This window comes from Leguminivora glycinivorella, chromosome 18 (assembly GCF_023078275.1).
Source record: "Leguminivora glycinivorella isolate SPB_JAAS2020 chromosome 18, LegGlyc_1.1, whole genome shotgun sequence".
NCBI classification, from domain to species: Eukaryota; Metazoa; Arthropoda; class Insecta; order Lepidoptera; family Tortricidae; genus Leguminivora; species Leguminivora glycinivorella.
The window spans coordinates 18,920,064-18,946,616 of NC_062988.1; the positions used below are offsets into that span (position 1 = coordinate 18,920,064).

The 26,553-nt window shown below is 37.9% G+C and overlaps 1 protein-coding gene and 4 non-coding genes across 5 annotated transcripts in view; 1 reads left to right on the plus strand and 4 right to left on the minus strand.

Moving 5' to 3' along the window:
- Positions 1–26,553, minus strand: part of LOC125235751 (neurobeachin-like) — a 462,438-nt gene that overhangs the window by 362,919 nt on the left and 72,966 nt on the right. The window contains 3 exon segments of the mRNA XM_048142334.1: positions 3,904–4,024; positions 10,744–10,869; positions 12,653–12,774. Of these exon segments, the coding sequence (XP_047998291.1) occupies positions 3,904–4,024; positions 10,744–10,869; positions 12,653–12,774 (369 nt within the window).
- Trnaa-agc lies at positions 7,007–7,079 on the minus strand. Its single transcript has one exon. It is a non-coding gene; the product is annotated as a tRNA-Ala (tRNA).
- Positions 8,554–8,626, minus strand: Trnaa-agc. The gene has a single exon. It is a non-coding gene; the product is annotated as a tRNA-Ala (tRNA).
- Positions 9,345–9,417, minus strand: Trnaa-agc. The gene has a single exon. It is a non-coding gene; the product is annotated as a tRNA-Ala (tRNA).
- Positions 24,838–24,910, plus strand: Trnaa-agc. The gene has a single exon. It is a non-coding gene; the product is annotated as a tRNA-Ala (tRNA).

Consider the following 26,553-nt stretch of genomic DNA (forward strand, 5'->3'; position numbering starts at 1 on the left):
CCTGTACCAATGAACCATGTAACTAAACCACTTCGTATTTAGGCTCGTTGGGTTCATCTCAACAAGACCTTTGACAAGAGGTGGTACTCAGGGTCTGATGATGGAGACAGATGGTGGTCACCAGTACCGATGAACCATGGAACTAAACCACATCGTGTGTAGGCTCATTGGAATCGTCTCAACAAGACCTTTGACAAGAGGTGGTACTCAGGGTCTGATGATGGAGACAGATGGTGGTCACCAGTACCAATGAACCATATGACTAAACCACATCGTGTTTAGGCTCATTGGAATCGGCTCAATAAGACCTTTGACAAGAGGTGGTACTCAGGGTCTGGTGATGGAGAGAGATGGTGGTCACCAAAAAATCAACTCGCATATGTGAATAACATAAAAAACACGAAGTGGTTCAGTTAATGGGTTCATTGGTACCGGTGAGGTGACAACCATCTGGCTCCATCATCAGACCCTCAGTACCACCTCTTGTCAAAGGTCTTGTTGAGAAGAAGTAAGAACCCAATGAGCCTGATTACTAAATGGTTTAGTTATATGGATCACTGGTACTAGTGACCACCATCTGGCTCCATCATCAGACCCTGAGCACCACCTCTTGTCAAAGGTCTTATTGAGCCGATTCCAATGAGCCTAAACACGATGTGGTTTAGTCATATGGTTCATTGGTACTGGTGACCACCATCTGAGTCCATCATCAGACCCTGAGTACCACCTCTTGTCAAAGGTCTTGTTGAGACGAACCCAACGAGCCTAAACACGATGTGGTTTACTTACATGGTTCACTGGTACTGGTGACCACCATCTGGCTCCATTTTCAGACCCTGAGTACCAGCTCTTGTCAAAGGTCTTATTGAGACGATCCCATTGAGCCTAAACACGAAGTGGTTTAGCCATATGGTTCATTGGTACTGGTGACCACCATCTGGCTCCATCATCAGACCCTGAGTACCACCTCCTGTCAAAGGTCTTGTTGAGACGAACCCAATGAGTCCAAACACGACGTGGTATAGTCATATGGTTCATTGGTACTGGTGACCACCATCTGGCTCCATCATCAGACCCTGAGTACCACCTCTTGTCAAAGGTCTTGTTGAGAGTTGAGACGAACCCAACGAGCCTAAACACGATGTGGTTTACTGACATGGTTCACTGGTACTGGTGACCACCTTCTGGCTCCATCATCAGATCCCGAGTACCATCTTGATGTGTCTTATCATCTTGACCGTATTGTAATTTTCACATATTTATCATCATAACGTTGTAATACTTTAACATTCAAACATAACAAAATATTACAAAAGCAAATTTGTGCATTTTACAATTGTGGCGTAGGCGAGAGGCTGGCAACCTGTCACTGCAATGCCATAGTTTCGTTTTCTTTCAACCTCTTATTTGCCAAGAGTGGCACTGAAGCTTTAGTAGTTTCATGTGCTCTGCCTACCCCTTTATGGAACACAGGCGTGATTGTATGTATGTATGTATAATAATGATACCTTTTAGCAGCTACATGTACCTATGTATGTAAACATACATAGGTAAAAATAATAGCACTGTAGGTAACTACCTACAGTACTATTATTTTGGTTCAAGTAAAATTTGTTATCCACGATTCTAAAGTTAAAATTATTCAACCACCCACACGCGTCACGTTTCCAACTCGTCACGTGCTTATCGTTACCAGCAATTTATAACAACATAGAGGTCGCGGCCGTGCCATCCACGAAGTCGCATGCCCTCATTTTAATGAAGTAAAATTCGAGCGTCATTGTGAATGACACGATGTAAATTTATACACCGTGTTTTTTTTTGTTGTCCGTTAACTTCGACGCGCAGTTAGGTTCATCATCAGGAAACATCCTGTATATTAGTTTTTGTTAAATTCGAATTTTTTTTTATTTCCATACATAATAAATGGATTAATTAGTGTGAGAGGACCTTAATCATCCATAACATTAAAGGCATTTTAAAATGTTTGACGGCACATGTCAAAACAAATAACATTATAAAAAAGTGGTAAGTGCCACACAAGAGTTAAGAGGCTAGTTTCTTAGAGAAATTTATTGTATTTGAACTAAAGAATCTTCCCTTAAAGTTAACGGGATTCAATAAAACAGGCTGTATAATAACAACATAGCGAATAATGGCATGCAAATTTGGAGGCATGTGCGAGTCAAAAGTTGACACTTGGAAATCTTGTTATGGCGCGGAGTTGGCTTTTGATGGCTTAATCATAACGTAGATACGTTGCGTGTTTAGATTATGGGGTATGAGATATTTCAGGTTGGGGGGTTATATTACGTGCTAAAGGGTTTCATGATTTTTACACACGGTCTATGATCTAAGAATAATATTGTATGTAGGTACCTAATTATAGTTCTTTTGTGTTTGTAATTTTGCACCGCCTACAACTTCTCTGCTTTGCCTAAAGGTTGACTGGTAGAGAATGCCTTATGGCATTAAGTTCGCCTATTGTACCTACATTGTGTTTCTTTGTTCAATAAAGATTAAATAAATAAATATATTGTTGGCGCATACGGACCAAAAATTTCGACTGATAGCAAAATTAACATTTGCAGTCTTTTGACTATAAGTACTACTCGTAAATTCAAATACAGCGAGTCTGTCTAAAAAATAACTTTTTTCACGTTCTGAATGTGGATTATCGCTTAGTTTATGTAATTAACACAAAAACAATATTTTTATTCAAATTTCTTGCTTAATTTAGTCCTGAAAATGCCCCCTTAGCTATGAAAATGCCTAACTGCGTCGAAATATTGGGAGTTCTACAAAAACCATAAGATCATCACGGTCTATACCTGTTCCGATCAAAGTAATTTTAAATAAAAACTACGGAACCCTAATGACTGTAAATTCAGGCAATTCAGGCACGTATTAGCAAAATATGTCTAGTGAAGTTATTCAAAATGCAGAAGGTATGAATGAATGAATGAATGAATGAATGAATAAATGAATGAATGAATGAATGAATGAATGAAGGAATGAATGAATGATTATTTTATTTGCATAAAACAAGCGTATATACATAGGTGTTCAAAAAAAAAAATCCACAGCACGATTCTTGTTTTGCCCCGACAGGCGTACAAATATTGTTTACTTATGAACTAACAAAACTTAACTAACTATATACAAGATGTATACTAGTCTTACGTAAAATTAGGAATGACTTTTTACGGTAAGTAAAAAGTCATTCCTAATTTTTCAACAAGATTCCCAGCGAACTAAAGCCCGAATGCAAGCTACAATAACATTTTACGTTAACTCCATACAAAGGGGCGTAAAATTCAAAGGCGAAGGCAAGCAATTCAGCTGAATAATGTACTATTCACACATGATAAACTCTATTCTACATGCTGGACGCATATTAATCTTCGTAGGAAACGGCCATTGTGTGCTTGCGACTTGTTTAGTGGGGGGAATATTCAGTTTCAAACAAAATGTGGATTTGCACACATGCATCGGTTTTCGACAAAATATTGGTTCAACTTGATGATGATGAACAAGATTGCATAAGAAAGCTCAAGGTCACCCAAAGTTTATGTTATGAAATGAGACCATCCGCAATAGAACCAAAGTAACCGACATAGCCCTCCGAATCAACTTAAGTAACAGTGGGCGGGGGACATTGCATGTAGAACCGATGGCCGTTGGGGCGGAAGGGTTCTCGAGTAGCGACCGCGTACAGGAAGACGCAGCGTGGGTAGGCCCCCCACAAGGTGGACTGATAGCCTGGTGAAGGTCGCAGGAGTCCGCTGGATGCGGGTGGCGCAGGACAGGTCATTGTGGCAATCTATGGGGGAGGCCTATGTCCAGCAGTGGACGTCTTTCGGCTGACATGATGATGATGATGATGATATGAAAGGTACTTACATCGTTGGTGGAGACGAACCAGGCCATCTCCGTGCTGGAGGCGAGCTGGCCGTTGACGAGGCACTTGATCTCGCTCTTCGTCCACCGGTTGTAGATGTACACCACTGCGATCGCGTACCATCTGCATACAGAAACAATTAAATTAGTATTGGCAAAGTACAGTCAACCAATTGGAACCCTAGGCCACTCTACAACCATGTCAAAATGACAAGCAGTAAGAGGTTTCTTTTAATCTGATTTATAACGTCACTATGACATAGTTCCATAGATCATAGGTTCCAATTGGTTGACTGTACAAGCTACGAGGAGTGGCACAGTTGTTACAAATACATTGTACTTTACTCCATAAGATTTAATATAGGAAAACCGATACAATGAAGACCAATATAGACCCGTGTGGCCTAGTGGGTGGAGACTCTGTAAGGGCAATTATTTGTAAGTTGAACACAGATACTTGTTCCTAAATCATGGATGTTTTCTATGTATATAAGTATTTGTATATTATATATATCGTTGTCTGAGTACCCACAACACAAGCCTTCTTGAGCTTACCGTGGGACTCAGTCAATCTGTGTAAGAATGTCCTAGAATGTCCTATAGGGCCCGCGTGGACCTTATGCAACGTGGACTCGAGACACTTGTATGAATGAGCTTCAATTGTTTGTCATGCACGTCGCACGCCCCGCCCCGCTGCGCGTGACGTGTTTTGATAGCAAAAGACCCTGCACGTTGGTTAGATTAAAGCTTGGGCACTGGAGACCTCGGTTCCTTTTCCTTAGAACATATATTTGAGTTTAACTCGACGCATGATTATGAGCAGTTCTCAAAAAGTTTGTTCATAGCCACATCAGCAAATTTTCATTGATCCTATTTTGTTACTAACATTTAGTAATGTAAGTCGACTTTCGTAGATATATACAGGATAATTGCTATAATTAACCTAACGACGAAATAAAACTTACTAAAATCTCAATTCATCAAAAAATCTGGTAACAAAATAGGAATAATTAAAACAAATTTAACTTTTTCCTTAATTTTTGTACAAACTTTTTAGGAACTGCTGTTATATATACACTCCACTCTTATTCAGACCTACTCTGGTAACGGAAATACAGAATGGAAATGTCCCTAACTGCTCAATTTCAGAGCTGCCGGTCCGGCGGAAGAAGGCTCCCATACAATGACGGCGCAACTCAAACAAGAACTACTCGGAACTATGCGATTTGAATCAAACTTGCTCCACGGTCGAGCTATTGTAAGGCACGGTAGCTTGCGTTGAAGAAACGTCTACTTGTATTATTTTTGTGAAGGATTTTGTAATATAGGTACATAGAAAATTAGAATACAAAAACACGACACAAAATACAGAATCCTATTACATAAGGACCATAAGGTAAGGGTGAAAACACATCTATTAGCATCGCATCGCAGAGCACATGAAACTTACTCAAGTTTCAGTGCAACTATTGGAAATTAAAAGGTTGAAAGAAAACGAATTGTATCCCTGCCTGCCTGGATTGGTTGCCTGGAAGAGATCGCTCTTTAGCGATAAGGCCGCCTGTTGTTTACCTCTGTAATAAAATTTATTGTAATATGTGTGTTCCTATGTAAATTTCTGAGGTTGTGCAATAAAGTGGATTTGTATTGTATTGTATCGTATCATTGCAGTGACAGGTGCCAGCCTCTCGCTTAATTACTTCGTTGAAATCAAGGATAATTTACTCGTATATAGGATTTAAAGTCTCCATACTAAGAATCGTACCTCATTTTTTTTTCAAAATGTGTATTGACGTGATATCATGATATTCTTTATTTTAATACTTATCATTTTGAATCAGAACAAATTTTGTTCTTGTAAAAAATAAAAACACGCAAAAATATTTCTGGAAAATATGTTTTTGGCCACTTCCAGGCTGCGAAACAGCGCCATCTAGTTTTCAGCCTAAAACTTATAAAAACTAAAAAATGGAAAATATTATATTCCAAATAGGTACTGGTTGTAAAGTGGAGGCTGATATTTTTTTTCATTCCAACCCCAACTTGTGATATATTGTTAGATAGGTATTTAAAAATGACTAAGGGTTTACTAAGATCGTTTTTTGATAATATTAATACTTTCGGAAATAATCGCTCCTAAAGGAAAAAAAAAGTTGCGTCCCCCCCCGCGATAACTTTTGAACCATATGTTTAATAAATATGAAAAAACTCACAAAAGTAGAAATTTATAAAGACTTTCTAGGAAAATTGTTTTGAACTTGATAGGTTCAGTAGTTTTTGAGAAAAATACGAAAAACTACGGAACCCTACACTGAGCGTGGGCAGACACGCTCTTGGCCGGTTTTTTTGTGTGTGCTTTGTCTGTCCCGTATTATACAACCTGTTTTTATTGAATTCCGTTAACTTTAAGGGATGGTTCTTTAGATCAAATACAATCAATTTCTCTAAGAAACTAGCATCTTAACTCTTATATGGTTATCGAGTTATTGAAAAAATAAAAATAATTACTGAACACGTGTCTGGCAGCCTTTACCACTTCCCAATGTTATTTGTTTTGACATGTGCCGTCAATCACTTGACACTAACTTGAATATTATTGTTAAGGGTCTCTCACACTAATTAATTCATTTATTTATTATGTATGAAAACGATGAAAATTTTTTTTTTGCGAATTTAACTAAAAGTGATATACAGGGTGGTTCCTGATAACGTACCTAACGACATGTCGAATTTAACGGAAAACAAAAAAAACACAGTGTATGGTCCTTGGTTGAAATAGAACTGTAAATTAGTTTCAAAAGCAAACTATGACTTACTTAACGAAAATATTTCAGGCTACACCACTTCAGCGCTACATAGATAACATTAATTAAACGTACAGATATAATTTTCTCTCCCCTGCCAATTTCGTTTCTGTCAAACTTCTTTGATTGATGCAATCGATTTGTGCGTGAGTTAGCGAACCAAAAAAAAGAACTGGAGCAAAAAGAGACCTTTGAAGCGCTTTACCATCAGTTTCCTCAAAATTGTGGTTTTTTCCAACAAGTTAATTTTTTCAAAAAAAAAATCTTGTTCAATTTTGACAACACTTCCAAAAAGAGACCGTTGGAGGCGCGGGGTATCGATCCCCGTACCTCTCGCATGCTAAGCGAGCGCTCTACCATCTGAGCTACGCCCCCTGTGATATAGTTGACGAAATTATCGGTATCGATGTAATAAGTCAAGGCGCGTACGCAGTAGGCGATTTACTTTCGCTTGGCCATCTAAGCAAGAGAACAACACGTTAACCGTTGACGTTCCTGTCGGCTTAGCCGAATGATAGTTGATGACGCTAGACGCCGAACGCAACGCAGTTTGGCTCTTTCACGACAATACGGAAGAGCGATATAGTTAGATAATGATATTATCGTGAGCGTTTTGTGCATTTGGCTACGTACCCAGGTACGACAGATCAAGTTGCGTATCGTTCCCCGCGGTGCGTTAACGTTTGTACTTTTGGCTAGAAGCCCTGTTCTGGTTGATATTGATATAATTATGAGACACAATGCTTTTTAATTATTGTTAATATACTAGTATTGTCTGGCCGCAGCTGATTACAATACATACTTATAAGGTAAAGCGGGGCAAATCTTGACTGGAAATTTTCTCCATTATTACACTATGATGTTGAGTTCTACATTTGTATCCACTGAACACGCCTACCAAGTATAAGCGGTGGACACTCTATTTAATAATGAAAGTATTGTAAAACATGAAAAAAATGGATCAGTTATATTTGCCCCCCAGTCGGGATTTTCCCCGCTGTACCTTAGTTACTTTTGATTTCGACAGATATTAAATTAAAATTTTCCTTAATTTCCAGATCTATAGTGCTTAGATCAACGTAAAATTATCAATGCAGAAGTGAAGTTGGACAGAAATTGACTTTTGGTGTTCAAAGGATAGATATTTGAAACTGTTAACTGAAAATAGTCATACGCATCGTCAATTCAATAGAATCCGTTGCAAAATAATAATAATATGTTAGTTTGTAGTATTGTATTGAACTAGTCACAGACCTCATTTCGCTTACGCTTAAAGACTGCTGAAGTGTGCAAAAGTGAAGCTGTCACGTATATGATCACCTTATAAGTGGAAAAGAGGCAGACTACAAATAAAAAAACGTGACCATTTTTGATGATAGGCAGCGGCCGCTAGCGGCCTATTCAATTTAAGTTAACGGATTAATCGGACCTTTCAGTACAAATAGTTGTATTTAGAGGATACAGTGGGTGATTTCCGTTTCGATTAAACAGTTAGAAAAGCAAATTATTCACGTTATTACACATCATTTTTGAATTTAATACTCCCAATGACACTTGAAATTGGTCCAGTTTTGGTCTCACTTTTGATATTCGACAGTTCTTTGTCATCCTACTTCTATGATTGTAGTACTGTGTTGGGGTTGTATACGTAGGAATTGACGGCAAAATAAATAATCGGTAATTAGTTAATTAAATTACTGTTATACTTATGAATAATAACGAAGAATTCTAATATGACTGAAACACAGTCAGATTTCTATTGGATAAAATTTCACCTGCTTATCTCAGCACTCTTTACAAAAATATTAGTAAGGTAGGTATTTTTTTTATTTTACTAAAAAGTAACCGTTGGAGGCGCGGGGTATCGATCCCCGTACCTCTCGCATGCTAAGCGAGCGCTCTACCATCTGAGCTACGCCCCCGGTGTGAGAGTTGACGAAATTCTTAATTACAATAAAGGTTCAAGGCTAGCACGATTGGTGCGCGAGTAAGTTGCGCGCGATAATACAATAGGCTAGTTAGTTTCCTGTAATAAAATATCTTATGCAGTGCACGAAATAAAGCACCACATAATTAGAAGAAAAATATGGACAGTAGTCATGTTTAATCATAATCTCTATTTAAGTCAAAGAGAAAGATATAAAGTAATGAATTGACTGTGACGTCACTCCTCAGTATTTCATAGAATTGATTAGCAAATCGTTCTGACAGTTCTTAAAAAGAAGCTGATTTGACTAGTAGGAAACTAGCCTATTAGAAAAAGACGTGTGATCGACGTCGCTGTGAGATACAGTCGCGCCAATTATGTGCTAGCCCTGCTGTAGCAGTAGCTAACGCAGTTGCATGGAGAGGAAATATAAATAAAAATGTTTCTAGCAAGTATATGACTGAATTCCAATTAGATTCCTACAGGAGACTACCATACAAATACTCTTTATTGCACGCCTCAATTGAATACAGCAATAGTTACTTAGGAAAGTAGCAACACAAACTAACAACAGGCGGTTTTATCGATAAAGAGTGATCTCTTCCAGACAACTTTAAGATAGCGGAAATTAAAAAATTAACATTTTAAATTTTAATCGCAATGACTTTCTTTAAAATTTTCATTTTTTTTTAATTTCGCCAAAAAGTAACCGTTGGAGGCGCGGGGTATCGATCCCCGTACCTCTCGCATGCTAAGCGAGCGCTCTACCATCTGAGCTACGCCCCCTGTGTGAGAGCGGACGAATTTCTCGATCACAATAAACGCGTTCAAGGTAAGTAGTTGCGCTTGCGTCGCACCTTTCACTTGTGTGACTTGTGTCCAGTTGAGCTGGTTTACTTTACGCTACGTTATCAGGCTCTGTCGTAATGATAATTGATATAAGTAATACATATCGTCACTACTTTAAAAAAAACTTGTATCTTCGTCTGCCAATGAAAAGAAAATTGAAGTAAGTATGTATGGAATGCATATAGACTTACTGCGTTTTAACTTTGAGGAGCAGTGTGAGATACGAGATTTTGTCAAAGTAGTGACGATATTATTGATGGGATTAAACTAAACGGCGTTTATTTGACGAATGGCATTGATTATTACAACAATTTAAACTAGATATCGGAGACATTGTTGTTGGTATTGTTACTGTTGTTGGTGTTGTAAAAGCATGCGACTTTCAATCCAGAGGTCGCGGGAACCCCGGCTCGTACCAATGAGTTTTTCGGAACTTTATGTGCGAAATGTCATTTGATATTTGCCAGTGGCTTCTCGGTGAAGAAAAAACATCGTAAGGAAACCGGACTAATTCAATAAAGCCTAGTTACCCTTTGGGTTGGAAGGTCAGATGGCAGTCGCATTCGTATAACTAGTGCCTACGAAAAATCTTGGGATTAGTTGTCACAGTGGCCCCCAGGCTCCCAAGAGCCGCGGCAAATGCCGGGATAACGCAAGGAGGATGATGATCAGTGCCATTGTTCCTTAACAGGTCTAAGGGCAATGTGATTTGTGACATTTTCGTCGGACAAGAAGGATTCTGTGTCTACCTACCTACGTTATTCAAACCAAGTTCGGTTTTGCGAGTCATTTAAGAGCCCACCAAAACCAAACCTCAGACCACATGGACTAACAAGGAGTCGCCATAGCCGGATACGGTGTGGACGACGATGATGATGACGTTATTTATACAACGTGGGCCGGCATAAACCGAAAGATTTTAACAGTGAATTCCTGACCACATTTAGAGACTATAATGTCATTATTAAATTATCGAGATTGAACTTAGATTTAGAAGATAATTACATCTTTCTCTAAAACTGTTTTAAATCACAACTCAGGTAAAATATAATTTTTTTGACTGAAGTTTACACCATAGTGGTGTTCTAGTCCTTGTCATACTAATTTACTGATATTCGAAAACAATACATTTTTTTTTCCAAAAATTACTAAATTCATATATGTATATGTAATGTTATTTGCTTCTTTTTACATCAAAAACGCGTGGTTAAAATATTGGTGGTTATTCAGGCCAAGGTGTATAAAAACATATTGTTGTCTTACCTCCTGGGCTGGAACTCGTATTTGACACAGTGCTGGAACCCCTTCCCCCGCACCTTCATGGAGGTCAGCACGAGGCAGTTGCCGACGAAGTGCGCCGTGTACCCCACGCCTTTACTCGTCTTGAAGCTGGAACAATCCGGCAGTGTCATCGGGCAGTTCAACAAAAGTGAAAAAAGTTTTAAACAAAATATTAAAATTTTGAAAAAAACCCCGACTAACTCAGCTTTCAGACAAAAAAAACTAAATCTAAATCGGTTCGTCCGTTCGGGAGCTATGATGCCACAGACAGACACACACACAGACAGACAGACAAACAGACAGACAGACACGTCAAACTTATAACACCCCGTCGTTTTTGCGTCGGGGGTTAAAAAGAAAAACGTTTTTAAGTTAAAGCAAAAAAAGCAAAAAAAGAACCAGCGAACAGAAAACTCTCGTGTTAAAAATTTTAACACGAGAGTTTTCTGTTCGCTGGTTTTTTTTTTGCTTTTTCAGTGTGAATTGAAATGCTGTTGGACTTGTTGGTTGGAAGAGTCGCATATGTTACATGATGCGCTTACAAAGTAACACAGTTAAGTCTGGGCATCGCATAGAATATGGTGTTGCTACAGTGAGACAGTCTACACGTACAAGTGCCCACACTGAGAGAAAATACAACCAGTTTTCATGTTCGTTCAACAAGTTTTTTGGTTAAAATAGCGCCTACGTGCTCTTTGGTTCAAACAACAAGCTACTTGTCATTTGAATCGGCAATATATTTGAATCAACAAGTCGATTTTATAAAAACAACCTGACACATATTGTTTTAAGCATACGTTTGGCTTATTTAAACGGATAAACCGCAACAAGTCGAACTTGTTAAATTCACAATGCAAATTTCTATATATAATAGCCACTATGCACTGCGAGAAATTTGTAATATGTAATATACACATTTATCGCGAGTCTCCAAGACAGGCCGCGAATAAGTGTAGTGCCTGAGTCCAAGCAGTTGTTTTGTTTTTGAATTTGGAACCTTTTGTAATTTTTTTTTTATGAAATAGGCAGCAAACGAGCAGACGAGCCGCCTGATGGAAAGCAGTCATCGCCGCCCATGGACATAAGCAACATCAGGGGAGTCACTTATGCGTTGCCGACCTTTAAGAACCCTAAACTTCCTTCTTGAAGAACCCCATGTCATTGCGCAAGGGGAACACCTTAATAAAAGTTCAAAATAAATTTGAGAATATGTACAAAAATTTGTACGCGAGGAATGTGGAGGTTATCCTGGTCGCATCACACTTACTCTTCTCCGATTGGGTCCGGCCGGAGCGTATCGAGACGAGACACTATAAAGGACTCAGTAAGCCTGGCACATGATTTCCGTGAGAGTATGTCGCCGTGAGATATGTGACACGTTTTCTTCTAACTGTATTAATGACATAAGGACGGGTAGTCTATCTCGCGGCGACATACTCACGCGGCAATGTGCTAACCCTGCTGGACAGTCTCCTCTAATGTGCAGCCAGCAAAACTGTGACTCACCAGTAAAGGATACAGCCAGCAAAACTGTGACTCACCAGTAAAGGATACAGCCAGAAAAACTGTGACTCACCAGTAAAGGATACAGCCAGCAAAACTGTGACTCACCAGTAAAGGATACAGCCAGCAAAACTGTGACTCACCAGTAAAGGATACAGCCAGCAAAACTGTGACTCACCAGTAGAGGATACAGCCAGCAAAACTGTGACTCACCAGTAAAGGATACAGCCAGTAAAACTGTGACTCACCAGTAAAGGATACAGCCAGCAAAACTGTGACTCACCAGTAAAGGATACAGCCAGCAAAACTGTGACTCACCAGTAAAGAATACAGCCAGCAAAACTGTGACTCACCAGTAGAGGATACAGCCAGCAAAACTGTGACTCACCAGTAAAGGTAGGGCTTCTCGCGCTCAATGTTGACCGAGTTGATGGGGTCCAGCCGGAACCACGTGGTGAACGTGAACCCGTTCTCGTGCGGCCACCGCGCCAGCGGAGGCAGGACCACGGCCTGTTGACAAATAAACATACTTAAGATATAGGACTGAATATCATACATTAATCATATTTTTATAATTTTTTTTTAATTTTTAAATCTGAGAGAAATGCCATCGACGTCATTAAGATATTCAAATGTACCCTAAGTCTAAAGTCAGTCTAAACTTTTTATAATTTATTCTGCCAATATTCGGTACTAATAATTATATAAATGCCAAGATTGCCAAGTTATCCCTTAGGGCTCTGGTCCAATTAACTAAAAGATGAGAGAAGTAATAGGCGTAAAATGTTATTACTGTAGTGTAGGCCGAATATTATAGTTTCAGAAATTTGATAGTTTGATAACATAATTATCGTACATGTAAACTACCTAATAAAGATGAAGTTAATTGACTTACTTAATTGGTTTATTCAGGCAAACTACAAGTAACTAAATTGATCAACCAACTAACTATTTTGGCTCAGTGATCCAAAGTGAACCTTGGCCTCCGAAACGAGAGATTGCCACCTGCCCCGATCCTGCGCTATCACACTAAGGCACTGGTCCCACCGCGAGCTAGTAAGCTATGAGCTATCGGCTATAAAACGAACAAAAGATAAGCACTCCCGTGTAAATAAAAGAGACACGGCGATTTTGATAGCTCATAGCTGGGCGAGTAACTATAAACATCGCCGTGTCTCTTTTATTTGCACGGGGGTGATTATCTTTTGTTCGTTTTTATAGCCGATAGCTCATAGCTTACTAGCTCGCGGTGGGACCAGTGCCTAAATTGATCAAAACAATGATAATATAGGTACGTAACATGAGGAGAGGTAAGTTTTGAATAATCCACGGTTATTTTCATTAGACTTATTGCCTGCGTCGAAATATCGGGAGCTCGACAAAAATCAAAAAGGTGATCACGGTACCCCGTCAGTATACGTCTAATGAGGAGAGGTTTAAAATGTAGAATTGATAAGGTACCTAAGATACAGAAAAAAATGTTAGTATTTTTTGGAACATTTATTTTAACATCTACATTGCAACAAAAGAATACGTAAAGTAATGAGTGTAATGACGCAAAAAGAATTCATTTTCTAATGAACGAAGAAGAAGATAAAAAGCGTAATTGTGAAATAAATACGTCTGAAAGGGATTCAAAAGTACCAGGATTACATAATCTCGTACAATCATTACGGTAACAGCAGTATCGCAAAGGAATCTCGCGACGCACTCGATTGATTTCGCCGTACAAAAATGTTGGCGTTGGCTAGGGTTGGCAACAATCGTGCAATACGAGAGATGTCTCGTTTCTGGAGCCTTAGGGCTCAGTATAAGGAAGGTGCGTTTTATAAAGAGATATCTTAAAATTACCTTTTTCTCATTGTCACTTATGGGATAATTTTGGCACGGCCCCATAGTCTATTAACTATTATTATTATTATTAGTTGTTTAATTTTGGTGTGTATTGTAGCAAACAAATAAATGATTATCTTATCTTATCTTATCTTATCTTATTAGGGCCTTTATATCCTAGAGCGTTATTCGTCTTACAAAAATTAATGTCGCTTTTCTGTTGTTGTCGGACTAATGCTATAACGAATAAATTCAAAGTGATATACCTAAGTAACATTCTTGCGGTAGATGTCGCTAGGGGTTTGATCTATGTGGTGGAAAGATTCACTGACTATGTATACTTATATTATGAGGCGTTAGCCGAGCGCTGGATCATCGATACACTTTTATATTTATTGTATTGTACCTATAATTGTACTTTTGGCACTTGAAAAAAGTGTAAACAAACCTGAGCTGTCAAATTTGAGGGTTGTTTATTAGGTAACGTTTGGTTCCTGATATTTTTTCTCTATTTAAAAATAATTGAACTCACTACTATTTTCTATTTCATTCCACTAATATGTAATTTCGTTTATTTTACGAAACGTATACACCTTCACGAATACAAACATATCGTCATTACATTTAATGAATATTATTATTTTCTTCAGGGAATCATCAACCAAAAAGTACCTAATTTTGCAGAGGTTTAAAACTCATGGTTGCATTTTAATCTGGGTGTAACTCCGGTTTCACATTATCCGATCCGATATCGGATGTCGGAAGGATTTCGATGGAAAAATCCAAGATGGCGCCTGTAATGTATGGGATATCGGTCCTACATCCGATATCGGATCGGATAATGTGAAAACGCACTAACTCTACTAAAATATAAAGGTTCACCTAACGCGATTTTTAATTTTATCTGTCTCATTTGCCATTGCTTGTTATCAATCATCATCATCATCATCTGTTCCGAGTTCGATATTTGTGTTGATGATTGTTATATTTATGTTTTTAGGGTTCCGTACCAAAAAGGTACAAAAGGAACTCTTATCGCGACGCTCTGTCCGTCTGTATGTCTGTCACATTTCTAAGTATCTCGAGAACTACTTACGCTATCGATTTGAAATTTGGAACAGTTATGAACATTTTAAACCTCTACAAGCTGAAACTATTAACTATATTAATTATAGAAAATGGCCAAAATGGAAGGGGGACAAACTGTAAATGTCAAGTTACTAGGTCAAGTGGAGTATCGTTAGAAAGAGCTCAAATTGTACATATCAAAACTATTTTTTATAATTTTATTGTAGTGGAAAATAAAAAGAATTATGAAGGAAAATGTAAAAAATAAAATACCATTCCCCTTTTCTCCCGAACTTTACCAACGAATAATTATGACTTACGAAATATTGGTTTTAAGCTAAATTTTACAGGAAAAGGTTTCTGGCCTTAAAAGGTTCACTATCCCTTGATCTGTCAAATTTGACGGCTCCGGTTTGTTTACACTTTTTTCAAGTGCCAAAAGTACAAGGTATACATAATAACATTGTTTGCAGACTTTTCTGCTTGTTGAAAATTATAATATTAATTTATGTTCGTGATTTTTATTCATCGAGTCGAGTGTCATTTCATATTTACCAGTCGCTGTTCAGTGTACGAAAATACTGTGATAAAATCGAAATAATTTCAATATTGCCTAGTTTACCCTCAGCGTTGGAAGGTCACATGTCAGTCGCATTCGCAAGCTCTAGGAAGCATAAAAGAGAAATAACGAAAAAGAAAATAGTGACTGGCAACCCTAGGTCGGGCCCGAAACGCGCCAAAGGGGCAATAAGACTTATCTAATACGAAGGGCTCACAGAATCCTCGAGATATCGTATCAATAAAATCTACATACGAACCGTTTTTACGGACTTTTCCAATCTTTTACATTTTCGAGAGTAGACCAGTCAAAGTGCCTTTTAGGAACCTTAGCGAGTTGGAATATGGATGGAAATGGTTAAACCTGTTTATGATGTAAAGGAAATATAAGTATGTGTTTTTGGTGCGAAAGTAATGATAGTATAATGGCAATTTAGTTATAATTACTTTCGTTAAACGTGTACATTGTAATCTAATCAACATTGAAAACAATGGGGTGGAGAAATAATTTCTTGTTAATGATTAAAATATTACTAATCCTCAACTATATCATAGAAACCCAAAACTCGATAAAAGAAAATTAATAAACACCACAGATTTCGTGTCGGTAGTATTTCTTTATCCATATGTACGGAATACCTAGTTTAATTTAATTATATGAATACCAATGAAAGCGTCCTTCTGGAAGGAGAAACGTGGTAATTTGCTTCAAAACGACACATAGAGAATACCTATATTTAAATTAATTTTGACTGCCAGCCAACACCGGCAATAGTTATTCGTACAAAAAATATTAGCCTAAGGAAAGTCACTGCCATCATATACTAACTTTTAAGTTAAAATGCACTAAAAATATTTGTTATTAAACTACCGACCCGCAGACCACCATACGGCCAGCAATCTCATTTCCCGGCCTGCTATAATGTCGCTATTATATTTCCACTATACGTGTCCGGCCAAACCTGAGGCGAGGTAAGTTTCGACTTCCAAGATTCGCAATATAAATCACTAGCTTTAAGGATGAGGAAAATATAAGAGAAATCTCGAAAACTAAAATCCTTTAAATCCAGGCTGGAGTGGCGATTAAGTGCGGGCAGGTGATTTATTTGAATTTATGATTCGTATAACTCATTTTTCATATTTATAACAAGTACACTACAGGGTTTTTCTTGAGAATTATCATCTATCCCTCCAAACATGACCGGAAACTGTTTTAGAAACTCGTATTCCAGTTCTCGCAGTTTTTCTTCTCGCACATTCATGCATCATGCTGTTATTTCTTTCGTTAAAGCGCTGGTGGCCTAGCGGTAAGAGCGTGCGACTTTCGATCCAGGGGTTGAACCTCGGCTCGTACCAATGAGTTTTTCAAAACTTATGTGCGAATGTCATTTGCTATTTGCCAGTCGCTTTTTAGTGAAGGAAATATCATGAGGAAACCGGACTAATCCCAGCAATAAGGCCTAGTTACCCTTCGGGTTGGAATGTCAGATAGCGGTCCCTTTCGTAAAACTAGTGCCTACGCCAAATCTTGGGATTAGTTGTCAAAGCGGACCCCAGGCTGCTATGAGCCCTGGCAAATGCCGGGATAACGCAAGGAGGGACTGTTCTTTTTTTCGTTCCTCGTCTTTCGTACAACACTTCAAGGGTTCGTCAACGTCGCAATCGCTTATGCTTCGTAACCGTATCGTGTAGTAGTGCCACAGAGCCAGACTGCGTTTGTTACGCGCAGCCTGAACGATTGTCCGGCTGGTCCAACAGTATTTCGGTACAGGACTTACAAAATAACTCTAAAAAGGCAAACATTAAAACATGAGTATGGACTTATGAAATAAGTAAGTATCATAAAAGAAGATAGTTATTATTTTGGGTAACACATCAGCAATTCCCGTTTAGTTTGTACATTTGGATCATGTCTCCGATTTGGATAAAAATTGATGCTGAGCAAGATCCAATAGGTTTCCCAAAATGTCCTAGATTGATTGTATGAAACTTTCCTTGTTTGTTACCGAAAATGTATAAAAATCTGGTAACAAAAAAGGAAAGTTTCATACAAACTACATAGGACATTTTGGGAAACCTAGTGGATCTTGCTCAGCATCAGGGACTCTATCAGCCTACCAATTTTTATCCAAATCGGAGACATGATCCAAATGTGCAAACTGAACGGGAATTGCACACCTAATGATATAGGTATGTCATAGTAGAGATATTTGAATACATAATTAGATAAATAATTTAGAATGCCGAAATATCTCCACACAATTCTCACAATAGATCCTTCCCTCAAGTACCTACAAGGATGCCTTCCATTTACCTATTTGTGAATAAACCATCCAATTACTCATACCTATTCAGCGTGCGTACAGAGAGCGTCATTAGTCCGCTCGAGTCCTTTAAACGTGCTCAAACAGATCGATAACAGGATATTGAGAGATTAGTGACGGGAAATACATACATACTCTTAAATGCACGGCCGGTTTCCGTCCTTACTTTCCGGCGGCTGTATAACCCTTCAAATCAATGGTGAACAGGCATCTTCTGGGCGAGCTCACTCCATCGTAGGCCACGTGCCTTTGACTAGTCTGTGGCCAAGAGTAAGCCCATTTAGAATGAAAAAAAAAAAACTAAGCACATGACACTACTCAAGTTTCAGTAGCATTCTTGGCAATTAAGAGGTTGAAAGAAAACAAAATTGTAACATTGCAGTGACAGGTTGCCAGCCTCTCGCCTACGCCACAACTTAACCATACCTATTCACTTCCCACAGTCGACTTCTACGACACCCACGGGATGAAAGCGGGTGGTGAAACTCTTAACCCGTCATCAAAATTTTCCATAGTTTATTTAAACAGTCAACAGACTTAAATTTCCCGGAAATCTACATCACTATTCCAGCTCTTCAAACGTCGCCCCCTATTACCAATTCGTATTCAAATACGGGCGTAATCCGCGTGACATACTGCCCTATCTCACCTATCTGGGTGTCCGTTTTTTTCCCATCGCCTTTGGCGAACGAGCGAACACGGATTACTACGCGTAGACTCCGCTTTGCATAATTTTCGCGAGTTAACCAGCGTGAAATAACGATGATTGAGAAAAACTAAAATCATATCATGATCTCAATTAGACCTAACTCAATTAGAATCTAAATAATAATAGATTAAGAGTTTTGTTTGTAAAATTCTATAAAGAAATGACTGAAATAACAGTCTTTTTTTATTTACTTATCTTGGCCTAAAACTATCTATACTTCACTTTTCACTTCAATCGATTTTATAGTTAAAGCGTAAAGAGGTTACAAACACACCAGATTTACCTACATTCGCATGTAAACTTAGAAGGCGAAATATTGTCTTCGGTTACCGCGATAGTTACTCATGAAATAAAACGTCGACGTCGGGATGTATTTTAAATTCATTATACGCGATTTAATCCGTTTCCATAGTTTTATTTCATTAGAAGGCGAAATTGGGTTTCCTTCCAACTGGAGTACCTACATACACGATGCTAATGTGGGATGCAACAAAGTGTTAAATTTAAATATTTAAACGGCCGTTCTGTTACGCGGCTCACTGAGCGCGCGCCAGCTCACGCCAGGCGGACTGAATGTCAGTGAGCGCCTTAAAACCCAAAAAAATGTTAACCTATGAAATTTTAAAGTATTTCAAGACAATAAAAATACACAGAAATCCCAATGGAACGGTTTCGGCGTTTCCGTCACGTTGTCAATTAAAATATAGAAAGAAACCCTTGTATGTTGACCGGATTGCATTGCTCCATCTAATCCGCAAGTAACCTCCACCCGTCCCATTTCTCTCTGTCGCCCTTATCCGCCGATCTGACGGGCAACTGACATCTCCGCATCCTCCCGTCACCATGGCAACGCACCGGGTTGCAAGAAACAGCGATGTGATAAATTAGATACTTGAAGAAAACGTTTCCGGATTCGATCATCTTACATTTTTCCCATTCCATTTTACAAGTATTATACCTTACATACAAACAAGGATACGACTAAATATTTTTATCTCGTGCAGTTTATTTCTGAATTTACCGACCAAAGAAATATGTATATAGTTCTTTTTAATCTTTTATTTTATAGAGGCTTCCGTACACTCGTAGTTATAAATATATATGTAGTTTAAAATTAGGAATTGATGGAAATGGAAATGGATTAGGTAATGATTACTCTAGAGTAGATTAGCAGCAGTTTTATGGTTTCAAATAACATTGAGAGTATACTATTTAAAAGTAAGTTGCGGTTAGTTGAACTATGTTTCCACAATTAGAATATAACCTTATAATGGTCTGACTATTGGCAATTACATTTTTAACAACGTATTATTGACGTAAACAATGTCTAGAGACTCTTAGAGGATGTATATATTTTTTCTAAAATATACACATAATCAAGAGGGAACAGGCCGAGGTTCAGGCTGACCGAAAAAGAGATGGCGGGATAACTCAGACGCTTATCCAGATTATTCCATATTATAGCTAGACATATATTAATTTAAACTAACACGATATTCACTCATATTATTAAATTAAAACGGGACTTAATCGCGTAAAACTTAAGTTAATATTTAACCCGACGTTTCGGACATGACATTACGTCCTTGGTCACAGGTAGACTGACTGGGAGTTGTATCAACATCTTCTAGCTGTACGAGTTTTTCGAACCACCCGCACTTGATTGTCATCAGTCACTTTTACGCTACGGTTGCCACTCTGCCTACATACAACACTCACGTCACGACATCCGATGGTATGGCACCGGAAGTTTTCTCACGTTTACACTTGCTAATCACTGGATTTTACGGATTGAAATCAGGAAACATCGTAATTTCAATCAAAATAAAGGGCAAGGGATTTCATCTTCGTGGAATCCAGTGATTAGCAAGTGTAAACGTGAGAAAACTTCCGGTCCCATACCATCGGATGTCGTGAGTGTTGTATGTAGGCAGAGTGGCAACCCTAGCGTAAAAGTGACTGATGACAATCAAGTGCGGGTAGTTCGAAAAACTCGTACAGCTAGAAGATGTTGATACAACTCCCAGTCAGTCTACCCGTGACCACGGACGTAATGTCATGTCCGAAACGTCGGGTTAAATATAAACGTAAGTTTTACGCGATTAAGTCCCGTTTTAATTTAATTATATCTAGACATAAAAATAAGCTGATAACAGGATTTTTGAGTAAAAGAAGCAAGGGGTGGCCTTTGCCCAGCAGTGTGACACTAAATCATGCTAGTAAAAAATGCATAATCTATCTTAAAACATCTCGCTTCTCTAACACAAAACCCTCGCGTAGAAAATTCGCCGCTCGCAAGTCAAACGTCCTCAAGCCATTAGTAACGCAGGACCCTTGTAATTTTTAATACAGCCCCAAAGGCAAAGGACATGATTTAATTACTGCCATCCAGAAATTTTCCTCAGTTGTTTAATAATTACTCGCGAGGGTCGCGTTTTTAATTTACGTGAAAAACTTGAGCGAGGGCTGATTCGGAATAAAAATGTGATCTTGATTTGATAAGGAATATTTAAAGTCACATACAGGTCGAACGCGATTAATTAACATTATTTTACCTTTTTTCCCAACGTTTCGGCCAGGTTGCACTGGCCGTGGTCGCGGTCGTGGTCGTGGTGAGTCTTCCGCGACCACGGCCAGTGCAACCTGGCCGAAACGTTGGGAAAAAAGGTAAAATAATGTTAATTAATCGCGTTCGACCTGTATGTGACTTTAAATATGTGTACAAAGCGCGAGAACTTAAAGTGTTATATTGATAAGGAATCTCGTTCGCGTTTATTATTTTGTGCAGTCCAGGGTACGTTGTACGTAGCCAAAGCCATAATCGCTTACGCTTCATAAGCGTGTCGTAGCTATAGCTCTCTCTGTCACTTTTCTACAGTTGCGCGACAGAGACAGACTGCGTTTCGGTCGCCATGTAGCGTCAACGATTGTCGTGCAAATGTACGGACAATGGATGGATGGAATTGGGTGGGATAGGGAATGGGTGCGGGTTCAAGTCTCGGTTCCGGAAGTGTACCTACCTACTTTTTTATCTTAAATACATTTGTAGTTGCACCTCGATATTAAATACATAGTGGTGGGGTGGTAAAGCGTTCTGAGTGCGTAGCCGAATGGCACAAACACTCACGAAACGCTCACGAAACGAAACGCTAGTAGATATCTATCTCTATCGCTCATGCGTATTGGCGCGACAGAGACAGACTTCGCGGCGTTTCGTTTTCGTTTCGCGTCGGAGAAATGCCATTCGGCTACGGGGCCAGTAGTGATGTCGTGTTGCTCGGAAACAAAGTTAGGAAAAAATTTTGGTACTAGCTTTTATAGCTGAATGTACTTTTTTTCACATGCCTGTAGAATTTCCACGAGTTGTATACAAAAATGTGAGAAATACAATAAGAACTCCAATGTCTTAATACGAATATGACCATCCTAATTATTATTCTGACGGCACCATCTTGTTGCAATTCCTCGTTGTATTTGACGGGAGACGGTCACAATTAACTTCCTAAGTTAATTATAATTTTAAATTAATCGTTCGTAATTTCGCTCCAGTTACACGAGACATGTAAATTTTAAAGAATGGTGTCAACAACGTTCTTGTTCAGTAATAGTACATTACGACACAAGTGGGGAAAAGAGGAAGTACGAATTTCCTTTTCGCACGTGTATCGTACGACGAATTTCAGTACAGATGGCCCTCCGAAGTTTCGACCTAACAAGAAATGAACCACTTCACGCACTAGTACGTAAATAAAACCGGCCAAGAGCGTGTCGGGCCACGCTCAGGGTAGGGTTCCGTAGTTTTCCGTATTTTTCTCAAAAACTACTGAACCTATCAAGTTCAAAACAATTTTCCTAGAAAGTCTTTATAAAGTTCTACTTTTGTGATTTTTTTCATATTTTTTAATCATATCGATGACCGTAGGCTCAAAGGGCGTAAGGGACAAAACACGATTTTTCAGGAGAGCCAAAAAACTATTTATTTTTGAGAAAAAAAATCATAACTCTTTTATTTCTTTATGAATTTTGGTGCTTGTTTTTGATTTTTTCATGTATCTTTAAGTTCTTTTTTACTAAATAATAAGTATTGCGCTAAGTGGATTAATAACAGAGATAGATGTACGTTACGCCAAAAAAAATTTGAGTTTTTGAAAAGATTTGTACGTTACGCCAAAAACAGCTATATTCAGTTCATGAATATTTAGGCGTATCGGACACAAATACTTGTTTTATGAGAACGATTTGGCGTAAGTCGTACACTATTCTTAACAATAATTTTGTAAAATCTGCGACAAATTTCATGTAAATTGCTATTTTACTGCGTATTTTTTTATTATTATGTAATTAAGAGGGAATCATAAGTTTATTTTGGAATTAATCAAATGAAAACTTCGCAATTAAATTACATTGTGCGCTAAAATTGTCGTATATAGCACTGAGTACTGTAGGCGGATCCATCAATGTATAAAAATACTTTTTTCGAGGTTTTCGTAAACGATCGGTGCGATTTAGATGCCTCTTGTGGAGGCCGTTCTTAAAAAATAATGAAAAAGTATCAATTATTGGTAAGTGCCTCCACAAAGCTATTTAAAGTAATAAAAAACACATTTAAAAAAGTGTTTTGGAACTTACTTATTTAGTACTATATTGGTCATAACTCATAATGGTCATGATGTATTTAATTGTTTACTCTTTTTCTTAGTTTTTCACTATGTTCAGCGGCAGTTTAATTCCTGTAGCGTTACTATAAATATCGACGAGGGTACATAGCAAAACATACAACGATAGATTTGTGGAGGCACTTCCCATTATTATTATTATTTATATTTTTTACGTCATTTGCACCCTATAGAGCACCAAATTCGCACCCATCGTTAAAAGATTTCTTAAATTAGAAAAATGATCCGCCCTGTAACGTACATGAGATTAGGGAGTTACGCCAAAACGCCCCAAAAATTTTTTTTAGCTTGGTGGATACGACAAAATGCTCTTTCAAACTTGGTAGAAATGACGACTTTTTTTAGGGCGTATCGGACATTTTTTCAAAGGTATCGAGACGTTGAATATACCATTCGATAGAGAAAAAAAATCTGAGTATAACTGCATTCATAACTCATTTTCGCCATTTTGTCCCTTACGCCCTTTGAGCCTACGGTCATCGATATGGTTCAAAAGTTAGAGGGGGGGGGGACGCACTTTTTTTTCCTTTAGGAGCGATTATTTCCGAAAATATTAATATTATCGAAAAACGATCTTAATAAACCCTTATTCATTTTTAAATACCTATCCAACAATATATCACACGTTGGGGTTGGAATGAAAAAAAATATCAGCCCCCACTTTACATGTAGGGGGGGTACAACAAGGGTAAAACATTTTTTTCCATTTTTTATTTTTGCACTTTGTTGGCGTGATTGATATACATATTGGTACCAAATTTCAGCTTTCTAGTGCTAGCGGTTACTGAGATTATCCGCGGACGGACGGACGGACGGACGGACGGACAGACAGACATGGCGAAACTATAAGGGTTCCTAGTTGACTACGGAACCCTAAAAAACATTGTCTATACTGAAAAACTACTTTCATTATGCCTTTTGGCATTAAGTTCGCCTATTGTACATTTTTTTCAATGTGCAATAAAATGTAAATAGATAAATAAATTATGTAGTTGTAATCTGTTGTAAACGTGCCCACTGCGTACAGATTCGAGAAAGGACGGTCACTTGTTCGGCGCTGTCACTATTTTTCTTTTGACTGACAGGGCGATATCGTCTGGCGAACTGATAGTACGCGATGGGCCCCGTAAGATGAAATGTAATATTTTAGGTACATGCATCTTTGTAAAGACCGCTTGGCAGTCTTTATAATACGATTGTCTCTTGTTTGTATACGCAAGTGAAAGGCGCATGCGACATTCAACAAATTCCGTCCAAGTCCAACCTTACATCTTCAGCGTAAGGTTTATAAATTGGCCAGTCACTTGTATCAACAGTACCTCAATCAAGCCTACTGTCCTCACTGAAGGCCAGTTGGTATTGTAACAATAGTATGGTATATGCTTATTTTGTCAACTCTCGCACCGGGGGCGTAGCTCAGATGGTAGAGCGCTCGCTTAGCATGCGAGAGGTACGGGGATCGATACCCCGCGCCTCCAAGTCGTTACTTTTTGTTTCATGAATACTAGCTTTTGTACGCAGCTTCGCTCGGAAATTGCGGAATGCTCGTACAAACTTCCACCCCCCATTTTAGGAAAGTGTGAGGTTAGAAAGATACAGAAAGTAGTCTATGTCCCTCTCCATCCCTTCAACTATCTCCACTTAAAAAATCAAGTCCATTCGTCGCTCCATTTTGCCGTGAAGGACGGATAAACAAACAGACACACACACTTTTCCATTTATTATATTAGTATGGAAGTATGGATGGTATAGGATCGTATTTGTTGTGTTTGTGTCCAAATAATGAACAAGATTCCCCAAACTGTTAAACAAATTAGTGATGTTAGGGTATTTAAAAATAAATTAAAAAGTATACTTATTGAGAAATGTTACTACACTATAGACGAATTTATTGAGGATCAATCTTTAGATAACATGACGTAAAAATAATGTTCTATTTAAATTGAATTAATAACAATGTATTTAAAAATTAAATTTATGTTACTATTTTGACGTTTACGACTAACATAACTATAATCGAATTGCTCTTATGTTTAAATTTAGTTTAGATATATAACGATGCATGGTAATTCTGATGTACCTCATTTTAAAATGTATCATATATATTAATTAAGTTAGTGAATAAGTAACATATCCTATATTGTATGCCCTAGCAGGATATCATGTACCTACTAAGACCTATGTAAGACCTTTATTGTACTGATGAACATGATAACAATGGATTAAATGAATATGAATATGAATATGAATATTTTGTCATGAATCCATTCATGACAAAAATAGTAAGTAGATCTATCTGATGTCTCAAAAACCTAAAGTTTCGTTCACTGCATTCATGCCAACTGAACATTCATGAATCAACCTGTACGTATGTTTGAACGAATTTCTAATTTTGTAAACAGGACAAAAATATTTCTCTTAAGGAATAACGGTTTATCCCCTTTGTGCCAAGTCCCTTTCCATTTCCTTTTTGGCTGAGTTTACATTTTCTGTTTAGTTTTCTTCGGACTCTTTGGATATACGAATAAACCTGAGCCCAAATACCTACCTTAAATGTAAATAAAAAAAGGCCTTGAAAGGCCTTAGACATACATACATACATACCGTCGCTGCGCGTGCAAAATTCGCTATGTGATTTTTAACGATTTTTCGTTTTCAATGCCATTTTAAGAGGCCTTATTCCTAAAGACGAGCGTTTTTTGCAAAATAGAACCTTTTTCATTCAAAATTATAAAGAAACTATAAATGATTATTAAAAAAATGATAATGTTTCTAAAAGTACATATCTTAAGCTAGAAAGTCAATTGGTACTACTTTAAAATACGTCTTTTTATACTTCCGAAAAATCAGTTTTTTTGGAAGACGTTTTCAATTTTCATAGTGGGATAGCTCGTTTAGAATCGTGATTGTGCTGTTAAAAATGTTATTTGGGGTAATAAATGATCACAATCCTATTTGTTATATCCTGTACGAGTTAGCTAATACTTTGACATTTTAAGATTTACTTGAAATGGTGGATAAATAACCTTCCGTATCCTCCCCATTTTTTCGATAAAAAGAGGTTTACATTATGTATTTTTCCTGCGATTCCTGCATTTTTTGTAACTCTTAAATAATATTA